This window comes from Cebus imitator, unplaced genomic scaffold (genome assembly GCF_001604975.1).
Source record: "Cebus imitator isolate Cc_AM_T3 unplaced genomic scaffold, Cebus_imitator-1.0 Scaffold333, whole genome shotgun sequence".
Taxonomy (NCBI): Eukaryota; Metazoa; Chordata; class Mammalia; order Primates; family Cebidae; genus Cebus; species Cebus imitator.
In genome coordinates this window covers 774,860-790,271 of record NW_016107648.1, presented here as the reverse complement: position 1 = coordinate 790,271, position 15,412 = coordinate 774,860, and the positions used below count along the sequence as shown (strand labels likewise).

The window sequence follows — 15,412 nt, the reverse complement described above, 5'->3', positions numbered from 1 at the left end:
AATCAATGTAACAGAATTATCAATGGGTGTAATAAGCAATTGAAATATTGGCCCCTCTAATTCTTGCTATTTATTTATTCATATTTACTAAGCACATACTATATGCCAGGTATTGGGCTAGGGTATTGAAGATATTAATACAAACCTTTAATCTGGCTGTGATCATGGAATAAATAGAGCATCCCTAGATGGATAGAGATCCCTAGATCTTATCCATTAATAATAACAATTAGTATCCAGCACTATGTTCCAGGCATGGTTCAGAGTTCTCTCCATGTATTGTTTTATTTATAGTAGCATTATTTTATCTCTCTTTTACAGATAAGCAAGCTGAGATTCAGAAAGGTTAAGTAATTTCTTTGTTCACGCTTCCTAGCCAGCCAGGGGTGAAGATCAGGCTTCAATTTCTGCCTTCTGATACGTCCCCTCGCCCTCTTAATAGTTCCCAGGGAGCTTTCTCACAAGTGGCCCTGAGATCCTTCCTCACAAGTGATCTCCAAATCCCCAGGGATGCTGGATAAACATGCAGATTTCCAGGCTCAGGGCTGAGGGATCAGAATCTCCGGGAGGAAAGTCTGGAAATAACCATTTTTTTTTTTTTTTTGAAACACAGTCCTATACTGTTACCTGGGATGGAGTGCAATGGCGCAATCCTGGCTCACTGCAACCTCTGCCTCATGGGTTCAAGCAATTCCCCTGCCTCAGCTTCCTGAGTACCTGGGATTACAGGTGCCCGTCACCATGCCTGACTAATTTTTTGTATTTTTAGTAGAGACAGGATTTCATTATGTTGTCCAGGCTGGTCTCAGGCTCCTGACCTCGTGATCCACCTGCCTTGGCCTTTCACAGTGCTGGGATTACAGGTGTGAATCACCACACCTGGCCAAAATCGCCATTATTAAACCACTAACCCAGGTAATTCAGCTGTGTAGTAAAGTCTGTGCAAAATAATACTCAAATATGCTGCCATTCCCCAAACCGTAATTTCACAAAGTTGCTAGCATCCACCACATCTCCCACTCCCACTTCCCGCCAACCAATGAGCAGGGGGAGAAAACAGAATAGGAAGAAGGGAACGGGAAGGGAAGGGAAAGGAGGAACTTGTCCCAAATTGGGCTCCATTTTGGTTCAGGGCGGGTCAATGTCCAGCCCTCTGCTATTCTGGTTCTTGGACCTGCAGAGCCACTATCCCCCCAGCCTTTGAAGCAGCTGATCATGGGCCTGACCAGCCTCAGCAGGAGGCACCCTGAAGGACTGGTGATGTCTGCCCAGCTGGAGCAGTTGAAGCAGCAGCGGAAACCCTGGATGCTCATCCCTTCTCACCTCAGAACGCAGCTGCTCTGGGTCAATGCACAGTGAGCAGGGTCCATCATCTGTAGACAGGAAAGATTCAGCCAAAAGGACTGATGGCAGGAAGGAGGAGTAGAGACGAGAACCCTGGCTGCAAACAGGCTATACAATGCTAGAATAAGGATGCAAAGCTCCACACCATGGGAAGTGGTGTGAGGATGGGGTCTGCAGGGTCCTGAAGGGGAAGTCCACCACTGGTTCTCACCAGCGAAGCACGTGGCCACTGGGAGCCTCAGCTTTCTCATTTGTAACAGGAAAATAGCCGTTATTGTACGAAGGCTATGATTACTGCTGCTATGATTTATTGAACATCTTTTGTATGTCAGACACTGTCTTGAGTCAATCATTCAATATTCACAATAGATATCTATTAGATCATTTTGATCCCCATTTGACAGGTGGAAATGAGTCTTGGGTTAAGAAACTTGCCCAAGCTGGGCACAGTGGCTCACACCTGTAATCCCAGCACTTTGGGAGGCCGAGGCAAGTGGATCACTTGAGGTCAGGAACTTGGCGAAACCCATCTCTACTAAAAATACAAAAATTAGTTAGGCATGGTGGTGCATGCCTGTAATTCTAGTTACTCAGGAGGCTGAGGCACAATTGCTTGCGATTGGGAGGTGGAGTTTGCAATGAGCCTAGATTATGCCAGTGCACTCCAGCCTGGTCAGCAGAGCAAGAGAAGAAAGAAAGAAGGAAGGAAGGAAGGAAGGAAGGAAAGAAAAATAAAGAAAGAAGAAAGAGGAAGGAAGGAAGGAAAAGAAAGAAAAGAAAGGAAGAAAGAAAGAAATTTGCCTAATATTTCCTAGCAAATAGTGAAGCCAGGATTTGATCCCAAGTCTGTCTGATTCCAAAGCCTGTCCTCCTAATGACATCCACAGCTTCTCCAATATCCCTTCCCCTTCTGGTTTCTGTGATTAGGTGCCCCCAACTATGTGGCCTTCCTAGTTTCAAAGAAAAGAGGCACCCCTGTCTTTCCAGCCCCACATTGACAGTAAAAATGCCCGTTAGTTCCTCTGTGTCTGCCAGAGACTCAGCAAGTGTAGCGTGCAGCTCTGCCAGTGGAAGCATTGTCAGTATACAAGGAGCCCCACGGGTATCTACAAAAGGGACCAAGTCTCAGTGCAGCCGAGCAGTGCATCAGAAATGCAGGTTCCACAGCCATTGTCGTCTGCTTTCTAAAGGGTCTGACCTGAGGCGGTGATCTGTGCCATGGGGGTTGAGGGGCTTTCCAGCACCACAGAGCCTCATGGAACACCCAGACCTCTGATCTGGCCCCCCTCTCTGATCTCACATCCTGCTGTTTGCCCCTCACCCGCTCATGCTTCTATTTGTACCTCAATGGAGCCACACTCATTCCCACCTCAGGACCTTTGCACTTGCTGTTACTTCTGCTAAAAATCCTCCTCCTTTTGCCTGGGAAAATCTGTCTTTGGATCTTGACTTCATCCTTCTTGTGGTTCAGGTCTCAGATTACAGTCCCCTCCTTGAGAAGCCTCTCCTGACCACCCCTTCTAAATTAGCAGCCCCAGGCCAGGCACGGTAGTTCACGCCTGTAATCCCAACACTGGGAGGCCAAGACAGGAGGCTTGCTTGAACTCTAGAGCTTGAGACCAGCCTGGGCAACATAGCAAGACCTCCTCTCTTCTAAAACTAAAAAAAAATCAGCTGGTTTAGTGGTGTGTGCCTGTAGTCCCAGCTACTGAGGAGGCTAAGGTAGGAGAGTTGCTTGAGCCAGGGAGATTAAGGCTGCAGCGAGCCATGATCACACCACTGCACTGCAACCTGGGTGACACGGCAAGACCCTGTCCCCTAGATAAAGTCAGCATCCCCATCCCCAATCTGTGTGTATACATCACATCTCCCTGCTTTCCTTCCTTCGTCGTACTTACCAAACCTGAAATGATTTTGCTCATTATTTGCTGACATGCTAGAAAAGTGCCTGGCAATGACTGAGTCTCAATGAAGACGTGCTGAACGAATGAATTCATGAATGAAGAGGAAATCTTATTCACATTTTTTGTAATAAGGACGCAGGTACCTATGTTCAAAAGTGCCTCAATCCTTCTAGGTAACAAGGGCAGAGACCACAGAAATAACACCGTGTTTAGTAACAACCACCACCCAGCAGTTCTGGCCACACACACACACCACCGGGCATGGTTCCAAAGCTAAAAAGGCACTAATTGCTTTTCTATAAGGAGGTAGAACACAGTCCCCCCTGTCCTTTAGGCCTGATGGTCTGCATTATCAGATCTGTTACGTGTTAATTGTTCCTGTCTCACACAGCCGGTTCTTCTGCATACGTCTGGGATGGTAACAGGTATAGAGGAGTACTGGGGAAGCGTGTGTGTGTTTGTGTGTGTGTGTTTGTGCATGCGTACACATGTGTGTATAAAAGCAGCCACACTCCGAGAAGGGTTAGCTTGTAGCCAGGCTCTCTGCGCTCAGGGCCCTAAGACTGGCCCAGGAAAGGGTGGGGTGGGGGTGGGGAGGTGAAGGTGGAGCAGGCTTGGCTTACACTGCCTTTTCCACAACAGGAGGGCAAATGCTTGCCCAGCTGGAGTGAGCGTGGTGAACTCAAGTCGCCTTTAGGAATGGCTGAAAAAGCCCACACCTGGAAATCCCTCCCTCCCTGCTCTTCCACGCCAGGATGCATTTGGGAGACGCTCCGGTCATTAGAGGAATGAGCCAGGAGTGAGCAATTCACCAGCTCTCCAGCACTTGGTGGAAAGCAGCAGGCAAGGATGGATGTGGTTGACAGCCTTCTTGTGAATGGAAGCAACATCTCTCCTCCCTGCGAACTCGGGCTGGAAAATGAGACGCTTTTCTGTTTGGATCAACCTCGTCCTTCCGAAGGTAAGTGTCAGAAGCTGTTATTTTAATTCAGGAAACTATTGAGTTGCAGGAGAAATCAGCAAAGGCAAGGCTGATAAAAACCATATATAATAAAGTCATTGTGAGGCAAGGCTGGATAAAGTCATATGTTCAGAAGTTTGCAGAAGAGATTAAAAAGCAGAATAGAGTCAAAGATTCTTATTGTCCCCCATGGGAGAGTTAGGCATTCATGAATAGGACTTGGGGGAACAAAAGCCGGGAGGAAGAGCTGAGTGAAGCAAGAGGGGGTACAAGTGTCAAAGCCTGAACTTACAGGCACAGCAGAAAAGGTACTGTCACCACGCAGCTGTTGCCTTTTCTTGGGGGGAAACCCAGCGTGAAGTGATTAAAGCGAAATAATGCTTAGCAGCTAGGAAGGAAAGTGATCACTGTTCACTTGAGGAGCTTTGTTCTTAAGAAAAAATGATTGCCCAAGTGATCCTTTAACAAACCAACCTTCTAAAAACAAAATAATTTAGTCTCTGCTTTCCTCAGTTTCTTTCTGCAAAATGTTGTCAGGACAGGAATCGTGGGTCCAATGATGTACCCCAGGTTGGGGGGGAAATCGGCAGGAAATCGCCCTTTGCTTTGGTTTTAGCATTCCACTGTCATCACCTCCGTCCCTCCTTCTTGCTCCTGTTACTCTCTGCAGAGTGGCAGCCGGCGGTGCAGATTCTCTTGTACTCCTTGATATTCCTGCTCAGCGTGCTGGGAAACACGCTGGTCATCACTGTGCTGATTCGGAACAAGAGGATGCGGACGGTCACCAACATCTTCCTCCTCTCCCTGGCTGTCAGCGACCTCATGCTCTGCCTCTTCTGCATGCCGTTCAACCTCATCCCCAACCTGCTCAAGGATTTCATCTTCGGGAGTGCCGTTTGCAAGACGACCACCTACTTCATGGGTAAGTTATGGCCAGTGACTCTTTCCGGAGCTTGCCCCAGACCCCACTCAGCCTCAGACCTTCCCAAACCTCTGACAGTCACAGCAGAGAAGTCCTGCTGAGGGCTTGAATGCAGAACGTCAGGCTGTGCACAGCTGTGTGCAAAGACATTGGGGCTGGCTTGACAGTCAGTCACCCTTACTCGTTCCCCACAAGTCGGTCACCATCATCCATGTCAGAGGTCAGTTTCTAAGAGTGAAATAAATTGATAGGAAACACACAGAAGCAGTCGATTTTGCTTGCTTCTGTTTGAAGGGAAGAGGGACTTGCCTGCTTCTGTTTGAAATCAAAAGTGACTTTAAGGCTGCTCTGTCCCTTTCTGGAAGCTGTTGACTGTGTCCTGATCTCTACCCAACTCGAGTCCTGGCTTCTAGGGAGGGTGAGGATTAGGGAGGAGGGTTCTTTGTCATTGTTTCTCTTGTTTTCTTGGGAACAGGACTATTTGAAAACCAGTTCTATCACAGTTTCAGATTATTTTCTCAGAATTCACTTCCCAGCCCGTTCTCCAAAAAGCTGGGACATTCTCTGGCAGAGAGGAAGAGAGAGAGAGAGAGGTCTCTGCCCCTAGATGAGGAGTTGAATTGGATCCTGGGGGCTGTGGAGTCACGAAGCTGATTCTGATTGGCTGAGATATGTAGCTACTTGCCTATGCCAATCAAAATGATGATAATGAGAATCATAACAGTTAATGTTTTTAGTGCTTTTATGCACCCTATGTGATACTAAGTGCTTTTACTCCCATGATCTTACTTTATCTCCCAACCACTCTATGAAGTAAATGCAATGATTCTTCCTCGTCTCACTAGGGAGGAAACAGAGGCACAAAGAGATTCATAATGTGCCTAAAACCACACCGGTGGTGAGCAACAGAGCTGCCTTTTGAACCCAGATTAATAGCTACACAGTGGTGAGCATGCTGCCTCAGTTTGACAACCGTTGTGGTTCTCCTGAAGCTGAACAAAAGCACATTTCTTGGTCCCCTCTTGATGCCAAATTGCCTTGTCCCTTGCCCTTTCTGAGAACTGTTGGGAGAGGGGAAGAGGTGGGAAATAAGAAGGGAAATACTTTTTGTTCTGACCCAAGGCTTGCAAAATATGCAGAACTGAGTTGGGACAGGGCAGCCTTCAATGACCGGAAAGCTTTAGAAGTCTTCATTTTTCTCAATTGAGGAAGTGGGATTCTGCACTGACAAAATGGTGATGAATTACTGACACTCGTGCCACCAAAAACCAAGAAGGTATCAATCCATGTCCAAGTCCTCTGAAAAAAAGAAACAAAACAAAACTTACAAAGGAAAAAGATCATTGTAAATGATCATTGTTAAATGAAGCAATAATAACAACTAGCGCTGTAGACGTCCGAGGCCCATCTATATATTTCTTACAGTAATACTATTTGGTAGTCTTAACCAGAGAATGTGAACGGAGATTTAAAATGAGTGTTTGCATGGTGACAAAACATTGTGAGTGCCACAGAATTGTTAAGTTTGAAATGTTTAATTTTACGTTACGTAAATTTCAACTCCATAAAAAAAATTATTTGCCGAAAAGAAAAACAATATCATTCTGAAAGTATTTGCAATACCATCATGATTTTGTTGGATTTCTAGTTCCAATCATTTAGGCTCTTCTCTTAATTTTGCAAACTCCTCAATACTAACTATTAACATTCATTAGCTCCTAATTTGCAGCAAAAAGAAAAAGAATGCCTGCCTGCCAGTGAGTTTATAGTTATTGAGGAATTGAGGACCCATTACGCAGAAATGACTCTGAGAGAGTTTGGGGCTATACTCTCAACTCTAAATGTCATCAGCTTTTTAAGGTAAAATCCAGTAAAACACAGCAAATCTTATCCCCAGATGAGTGTTTAGTTAATGGTTTGGGGTCATAGACTCCTTTAAGACTAAGGAAAGCTAGAGGTAGGCTCCCTAGAAAAATGACATTTTTGGATATAGCTTCAGAGAATTAGTTTATGTCTATAAGCATAACGAGAATCTAGGGACCTCAGTTTAAGGACTTCTGCTCCCAAATTTATATGAATTCTGAGGTTTAAGAAATCATGGTTTCATGTTTTGATAAGAAACATGGTTTCATGTTTTGATAAGAAATCATGGTTTCATTTCATTTAAGAAATCATGTCAATCACAGAATTGACAGAATTTATAGTGGAAGGACTCTATAGGGAATTTTAAGGGAATAATATAACATCTTAATAAGTATGCATATACAAATACAAAAATAATGGAAGTTAAGCTTTTGGACAATGCTGAAACACATGATTTTATTTATTTTTAATTTTTATTTTTATTTTTTTCCATAGTCCATCTAAGACCAAGAAGTACATGATTTTATGTATTTTATTTTATTTTTGAGACGGAGTGTTGCTCTGTTGCCCAGGCTGGAGTGCAGTGGTGTGATCTTGGCTCACTGTGACCTTGGCCTCCCAGGCTCCAGCGATTCTTCTGCCTCAGCCTCCCCAGTAGCTGGGATTACAGGCACATGCAACCATGCCAGGCTAATTTTTATATTTTTAGTAGAGATGGGGTTTTACCATGTTGGCCAGGCTGGTCTCAAACTCCTGACCTCAAGCGATCTGCCTGCCTGACGCTCCCAAAATGTTGGTATTATAGGCATGAACCACTGCACCCAGTCAAGAAATACATGATTTTAAATGAGGTGTATTTGATATCTTTCTCACTGTAATGGTGATGCTTGCTCAGCGTGCAACATACAGAAAAGCAAAAACAATGAGTCGGGAGACTTTGTTCCCCACCTGGAGAAACCTTTAGTTATAGTACTGGGCATTTTCCCTTGTCTTTTTTACTACTTATGTTTTTCAACAAGCTACATTTTGAAATATAGATTGTTTCACTGTTAAAAATATTATGTACTCAAAATTTTTAGAAAAAGCCTTTATGCCTCCGGCTTAGATCACAGTGACCTTTCAGGGTCACCGAGCCCTTGAGAATCTAGGGTTTTTAAGGTCAACTTCACTATGCAGACCATACTCGACATTAGAGCTTCTTTTCAGATTTTAGGAAAACCTCTTCTGTGGGGACGACAATGAATTTTATCCCCTTGGTTATTAATTAATGAGCACCTTGAGCCCAAGCAGGAGTTAGGTGGAATCAAATCTCAATAAACTTATTAAAAATTGGCGATGGAATCTATTTACAAATCCATTTCTTTAACTGCCTTAAACCCTTTCTGGAACACAGCTGAGAATAAATCGTCTTTTAAAAATATACATACACAATATTTCTTTACCTTCCAAGTGTTTTCCTTTCATATCAAACCTGTGCAGATCCGATATGTTGAAGCTAATGTGCAAATAAACTTTGGATTTCGGAGCTGACATAACCGGCTTCTTTGTTCCTTTCCCAGGCACCTCTGTGAGTGTATCTACCTTTAATCTGGTAGCCATATCTTTAGAGCGATATGGTGCGATTTGCAAACCCTTGCAGTCCCGGGTCTGGCAAACGAAATCCCATGCTTTGAAGGTGATTGCTGCTACCTGGGGCCTTTCCTTTACCATCATGACTCCGTACCCCATTTACAGCAACTTGGTGCCTTTTACCAAAAACAACAACCAGACTGCGAATATGTGCCGCTTTCTACTGCCAAATGACATTATGCAGCAGTCCTGGTAAGGTTGCATTGTGTTTATTTTTAAAAATACAACTTGACATAGTTTTGCCATATTATGAAAAACTGAGATGTGTTGCCCAGAGTGGTTGGGACATAGTTTTGCCATATTATGAAAAACTGAGATGCGTTGCCCAGAGTGGTTCTGGAGACTTTTTGAGAAGGTCATTCTAGCCTTGTTCTAGGACAATCGTGATAGCAAACATTTAGCAAGCTCTGTTTTAAATGCCATGCATATATTAAGTCAATCAGTCCTTTGAAAACACTCTAGGGTAGGTATTATTAGTACTGTGCCCATTTTGCAGTTGAGGAAACTGAGGCTTGAAAAGGTTAAGTTTCCCAATTGGCAAACCTAAGGAAGGGGCACAGCCTCTGTGCTTAATCATTATGCAGTATGCTTCTCAATGCTGAGTGGCGGGTTAGGCTAGATGAATTGTAGAGCTATGCTTTTCTTGCTTTTTTAAATAAAACGTTTACTTTAAAATAGAGGCTAGGTCTCACTCACTCTATTGCCTAGGTTGGTCTTGAATTCCAAGACTCAAGTGATCCTCCCACCTTGGTCACCCAAAGAGCTGAGATTACAGGCATGAGCCACTGCACGTGGCCATGATTTTCTATGTCTAAAGAATTAAAACAGAGCAGGGAGTGATTCTCAAATCCCACGTGATTTTTCTTAGAGCTGCAGCTCTGGTACTCACCCAGAGCATTTTACCAAAAATGAAAAGGCCAGATTCTAATGCTGGTTCCTCTGCCTACTAACTGGGGGCCTTGGTCCAGTTCACATAACCTCTCTGAACATCAGGTTCCTTATCTCTATAAGGAGTTAAAAATATGGATATTTTAAACATCTACCTCATTGGGTGGCTGTAAGATACAAAGGAGAATATGTGCATAAAAATGTCATTATAAAAAAGGCTACACAAATTGCAGGGTATTATATTTACCAATTCCAAGGATGTTTTAGAAGCAGGGAACTAGACATTCAGTAATAGCCCCAAACTGAGATCATCTCTGCTTTCTTTGCTTTCCTGCTTTCATTTCAACCAAGTGGCACCCACACAAAGGAATTACATTGCAAATGAGAGGGATAGTTCCAAGGCTTGAAAAGGAATCTTATCAAAACATGTCAAATTGAAATGAGAAATGGCCCAGCCACCACGAGCCTCTGACAATTTTATGGCCTAATCGTGTAACCTCACACATGCCAGACTGCAGAAGTGATTTAGGGGCCAGACTCATAAAAGAGGAGGCTGCAATTCCTCAGGAATCAAGGATGTTTAGAGAAAGCATAGCTCTACCCCACCAGGCACAAGAATGGCTGTGCCACTATGCCAGCTTCATGGGATCATAGAGAATGGATGCCCATGTAAGTGTCTGAGCTGCTTATGGGTCAGAAACAGCCAGAATGGCATGTTTTGTGAGACACAGACAGTTTTCCATCATCCCTGCCTAAGTATTTGATTATTCTGTTGTTTGGCAAATGGCATACTGTGATGCTTAAAAGCATAGCTTCTAGGGTCTGGAATCATATTTTGGGGTTCACATTCCACCTCTGCTACCAGCTGTGTGACTTCGGAAAAATTATTTCATCTCTTTAAGTGTCAGTTTCCTCCTCTCTGCTATAGGTATTAAGACAATAGCAGGCCGGGCGTGGTGGCTCAAGCCTGTAATCCCAGCACTTTGGGAGGCCGAGGCGGGTGGATCACGAGGTCAAGAAATCGAGACCATCCTGGTCAACATGGTGAAACCCCTTCTCTACTAAAAATACAAAATATCAGCTGGGCATGGTGGCGCGTGCCTGTAATCCCAGCTACTGAGGAGGCTGAGGCAGGAGAATTGCCTGAACCCAGGAGGCGGAGGTTGTGGTGAGCCAAGATCGCGCCATTGCACTCCAGCCTGGGTAACAAGAGTGAAACTCCGTCTCAAAAAAAAAAAAAGACAATAGCAGCTACCTCAATAGTTATTATGGCAGTTCAATGTAATGACATATGTCAAATGCCCAGTATGTAGCACATAGAAATCCTCAGTGAATGTAAGCTCTCGTTTTTAAAGTTTTTAAAAACAACTTTCTTGAAATGCTCCACATACTCCATCATTTTTTAAAGCTTATGTTCTTTTTAATACATAGACTTGTTTCAAGCACCGCACTACACCAAACTTTTCCAATTAAACTAGTCCTTCATCAGAGACTTCATCTATAAAAAGAAAAGAAGTAAACAACTTATAATGACTGACTCTTACTCACCAGACGTGAAGTTGCCAAGGATATTAAATACTAGTAATTAATGTGTTTGCTCCGGCCAGCAAAAATAAACATAAACCCTATTCATTCCTCCCCATTTTAGTTTGAAGGCCTAGAGTTGCTGGTTATTGGATTTCTTTTGATTTCATTAGGCACACGTTCCTGTTACTCATCCTCTTTCTTATTCCTGGAATTGTGATGATGGTGGCATATGGATTAATCTCTTTGGAACTCTACCAGGGAATAAAATTTGAGGCTAGCCAGAAGAAATCTGCTAAAGGTAACTATCTTGTAGCTGTGTATTTCTGCCAAACGAGCACAAAAGCTTGTTTTCTGTCATTTAAATAGATATACCCAGAGTGTACGTAGAATTTACTGGAACATTTTTAAAGTATTCTTATTTTTTTTATTTTTTACTTTTTGAGAGACAGAGTCTCTCTGTGTCACCCAGGCTGGAGTGCAACAGCACGATCTCGGCTCACTGCAACCTCCGTCTCCCGGGTTCAAGCCATTCTCCTTCCTCAGCCTCCTGAGTAGCTGGGATGACAGGCACCCACCACCACACCCGGCTAACCTTTGTATTTTTAGTAGTGCTGGGGTTTCTCCATGTTGGCCAGGCTGGTCTTGAATTCCCCACCTCAGGTGATCCACCCATCTCAGCCTCCCAAAGTGCTGGGATTACAGGCATGAGCCACCGCCCCTGGCTGAATCATCATTCTTTAATAATTTTTTTCTTGTAACCTGCATGCCTAGTATATTTTCATGATACATTCTATCCATTTTAAGTAGCTTTTTATTGAAAGGAAGAACTTGTATAGACCAATGCTTACCCACGTAAGTGTAAAGCCAGGTTGTCTGCCGTTTTTCAGTTCTGGTTTGGTTTGGCCTTCTTGATGGAGGGAAGCGGGGGCTCCCTGCCTTCTACCTGGCATGACACATCCCCAACAATGAGTGATGTCTCTTGCCCACCCAGAAAGGAAATCCAGCACTAGCAGCAGCGGCAGATATGAGGACAGCGATGGGTGTTACCTGCAGAAGTCCAGGCCTTCGAGGAAGCTGGAGCTCCGGCAGCTGTCCACCAGCAGCAGCAGCAGGGCCAGCCGCATCCGGAGCAGCAGCTCCGCAGCCAACCTGATGGCCAAGAAGCGGGTGATCCGCATGCTCATCGTCATCGTGGTCCTCTTCTTCCTGTGCTGGATGCCCATCTTCAGCGCCAACGCCTGGCGGGCCTACGACACCATCTCTGCTGAGCGCCGCCTCTCAGGGACCCCCATTTCCTTCATCCTCCTCCTGTCCTACACCTCCTCCTGCGTCAACCCCATCATCTACTGCTTCATGAACAAACGCTTCCGCCTCGGCTTCATGGCCACCTTCCCCTGCTGCCCCAATCCTGGTCCCCCAGGGGCGAGGGGAGAGGTGGGGGAGGAGGAGGAAGGCAGGACCACAGGGGCCTCCCTGTCCAGGTTCTCCTACAGCCATATGAGTGCCTCGGCGCCACCCCAGTGAGCTGTCCCTGACCCTCCACCACAGAAGGAAGGAGGGGAGGATGTGGAGAAGGAAGAACGGAAGAAGAGATCAGGAAGAGAAGGAAGCAGAGGTGATGGAGAAGGAAGGCTCCATCTCCAGCAGGAACTCTTCAGAGTTTGCTTTTCATCCTTCATCTGGATTCCAGAGCACTGCTCCAGTGGGGCCGTGACTTGGTTTCTAGGCAGTTCAAAGCAAGAAATGTTCAGTAACACTCACCATCAGAGAAACCTTGGCAGCCAGGGACAGGAGCCCAGCAGGGCTCAGACTGCACACAGAGTTGCCAAGCATATGTTCAAAATGGAGATGAGGGCCTGCTGAGCTTCAAAACCTTCTAGAACATCCAACGTGGGATCTCACTCCTCCTGTGACACATTTCCATGCTCTGCTTTTTCCATTCATGCGGAATCATGGAGGTCGTTCTGCCTGCAGGGAGCCCATCACTCTTTCCTGTATCCACTGTAGCCGCCCACCTCATTGTAACCACAAAGAGAACACGAAGCAAACCCTCTCTAGCCATTTTGTCCTGGGTAAGACGGCAGCCTGATTCCTTCATCTTGAGGTTGGCCAGAAACATTCAGAGTCATAAGCTAGTTGACGTCAGAAGAGCATAAGAAATGTCTGAAAGATGGAATTTAATATTTCTTTTTCTTTTGAAGCTGGGCTGGCTCTGCCACTAAGGCTGAAGTGCAGTGGGACCACCTCAGCTTACTGTAAACTCTGCCTCGTGGGCTCAGGTGATCCTCCCACCTCTGCCTCCATAGTAGCTGGGACTACAGGCATATGCTGCCATGCCTGGCTAACTTTTGTATTTTTTTTTTTTTTTTTGTAGAGTTGGGGTTTCACCATGCTGCCCAGATTGGACTCAAACTCCTGGGCTCAAGTGATCCTCCCACCTGGCCCCTCAAAGTGCTGGAATTATAGGCATGAGCCACTACGCCCAGCCTTGAATTGAGGATTTCTACAGAGAAAAGAGTACGTGGCAAATAGCTGGTTGGAATGCTATCTTACTATAAGAAATGTTAAGTGTCAGAAGGTGCATGGTAATTTTTTTTCTATTTTAATGATATATATTACTTAATTTCTCCTTTGTATGATGATATTAAACCTCACGGCTTCTTTGCCTCAACTCAGTTTCTCACATTCATCTACACTTCCTTTTTCCCAGAAAAGTCCTCCAGGAACAAAGGAGCATTGTAAGTTACATGTACCTGACCAAATGTAGAAACACACATAGTCAGGCCCAGAATTAAAACTGGCATTCTTGGACTCAGTTAACACATAGCTTTTGAATGTCAAAGCTGCCTATGCCTTTAAATGCAATCTATACACTTGCTAATAACTGGTTAATTGTACGTATACATGTAAACCAAACACAAAATATGTTCTTTACATATAAGTATACTCTTTGGTGTTCTTTAAAAAAAAGAATGGTTGTTAGATATAGGAATTCAGCTAGTACTATACTTTTACATTCCTTCATGATAGTTAAAGTTTCATGTGAATGTCATTTCTTAGCAGAATTAATGTTGAAATATCTCTCCTCTGACTTAGAAATCTCAAATAAGATATAAGCTGTACATTCAGATACCAGGAAGTGCATTTCTAGAACAGTATGTATCAGTTCAATCTACCAACACTTCTTTCTTAATTTTTTTAGAGCAACGTTGTCCTGTCTGCTTACACAAATTAACATGAACATATTTTACAGAAGCAAGTTTGCCTGCTAGTGTGGGAAGCAAGCAGGAAACAAACCAAAAAAACCCACTGTTCACAGTTTCCTGCCTTGAGGTATCCGAGAAGTGAGCTTTGCTTTTTCTCGTTTCCATGGGGTCATGGCCAACCATTGATCCAGACCTGATGCTCTGTGTAGCACACAAGGATTTCAGTTATCCAAAAAATTCAGTGTGGAAAGGGGAAAAGGAAAGAGTGACAAGCAGTGATGATGAATCGCATCACAGATGTGTAATGGAACAAGACGTGAGTGTCACATTTTTGGAGGATCTAGGTCAGATCCAGCGCCATGTTGGATGCAGCGGGGTTTAGCCAGCTTGGTCCACACCCTGGTTTTCGGGGCCTTATCAGCCCATGGCATCTGTGGCTATTTCAACAGTTTCACTTTACTAGTCATGCGAAACTGCTGCCTGGAATTTGGAGGGGGAATTGTCATGTGCTAACAGAAGAAATTCTTGAGTTTGTGACTAGTACAGGAGACCTTTCAAGCCGGACTGTTCCTCCGACTGCAATCTAATATTACCGTCTATCACTAGCCACCTCAGTCAAAGGCTTCAAGGTAAAAATTCAGCCGACTTGAATGCGCACTGCTAAAATGGCAATGATAAAGGATGTAAGAAATAAAAATGTCTCTGATATTTGAGTAAGTCCTATATTAGCCACAACTTTCCTGCTGGAGGAATAAGTCTTCCTTTCTGACAGTGTTAGCATATAAATGAAGATAAATTAGGCCCCCCCACTATTGGGAAGCTCTGGAAGTTCCAAAGGCATATTAAACTAAAAATAGCCGCTAAATTCTAATTTCAGATTAGCAACGAATAGTTTTCAGGATGACCACGTCTCATGTGCTAAAATACATCCTGTATTTTATCTGGCAACCCTACCTTACAATATTTTCAAAGCACGTAAAAAATTTAAAAATGTTAAAAGCACATAAAATATAAGCAATTTTCCAGATAGAGAGCAGTAAAATGCCTCTGTTCCCCTGATTTATTGGAAAGTCTTTCACATATAGAAGCTTGTTTTTAAAAGAATTTTAAAAGGCATTAACTTTTAGAATCTGTGTCTGTCCTTTGAGAAGGTCTGATTTTACTCTTT

The 15,412-nt window shown here is 44.2% G+C and overlaps 1 protein-coding gene across 1 annotated transcript; it reads left to right on the top strand.

Annotated features, from left to right (window-relative positions):
- Positions 1 to 3,930: 3,930 nt before the first annotated feature.
- Positions 3,931 to 13,271, top strand: CCKAR (cholecystokinin A receptor). The gene is made up of 5 exons (XM_017505113.2): positions 3,931 to 4,209; positions 4,880 to 5,131; positions 8,554 to 8,815; positions 11,209 to 11,336; positions 12,030 to 13,271. The coding sequence occupies exons 1-5, from the start codon at positions 4,098 to 4,100 to the stop codon at positions 12,560 to 12,562; spliced, it is 1,287 nt and encodes a 428-aa protein (XP_017360602.1). The 5' UTR covers positions 3,931 to 4,097; the 3' UTR covers positions 12,563 to 13,271.
- Positions 13,272 to 15,412: the final 2,141 nt, after the last annotated feature.

Bases quoted from the DNA above. Each gene is read 5' to 3' on its own strand.
- CCKAR (XM_017505113.2), top strand. From the start codon at position 4,098: ATGGATGTGGTTGACAGCCTTCTTGTGAATGGAAGCAACATCTCTCCT. The intron at 4,210-4,879 runs GTAAGTGTCAGA...TACTCTCTGCAG, and splicing joins TCAACCTCGTCCTTCCGAAG to AGTGGCAGCCGGCGGTGCAG. The intron at 5,132-8,553 runs GTAAGTTATGGC...TTCCTTTCCCAG, and splicing joins GACGACCACCTACTTCATGG to GCACCTCTGTGAGTGTATCT.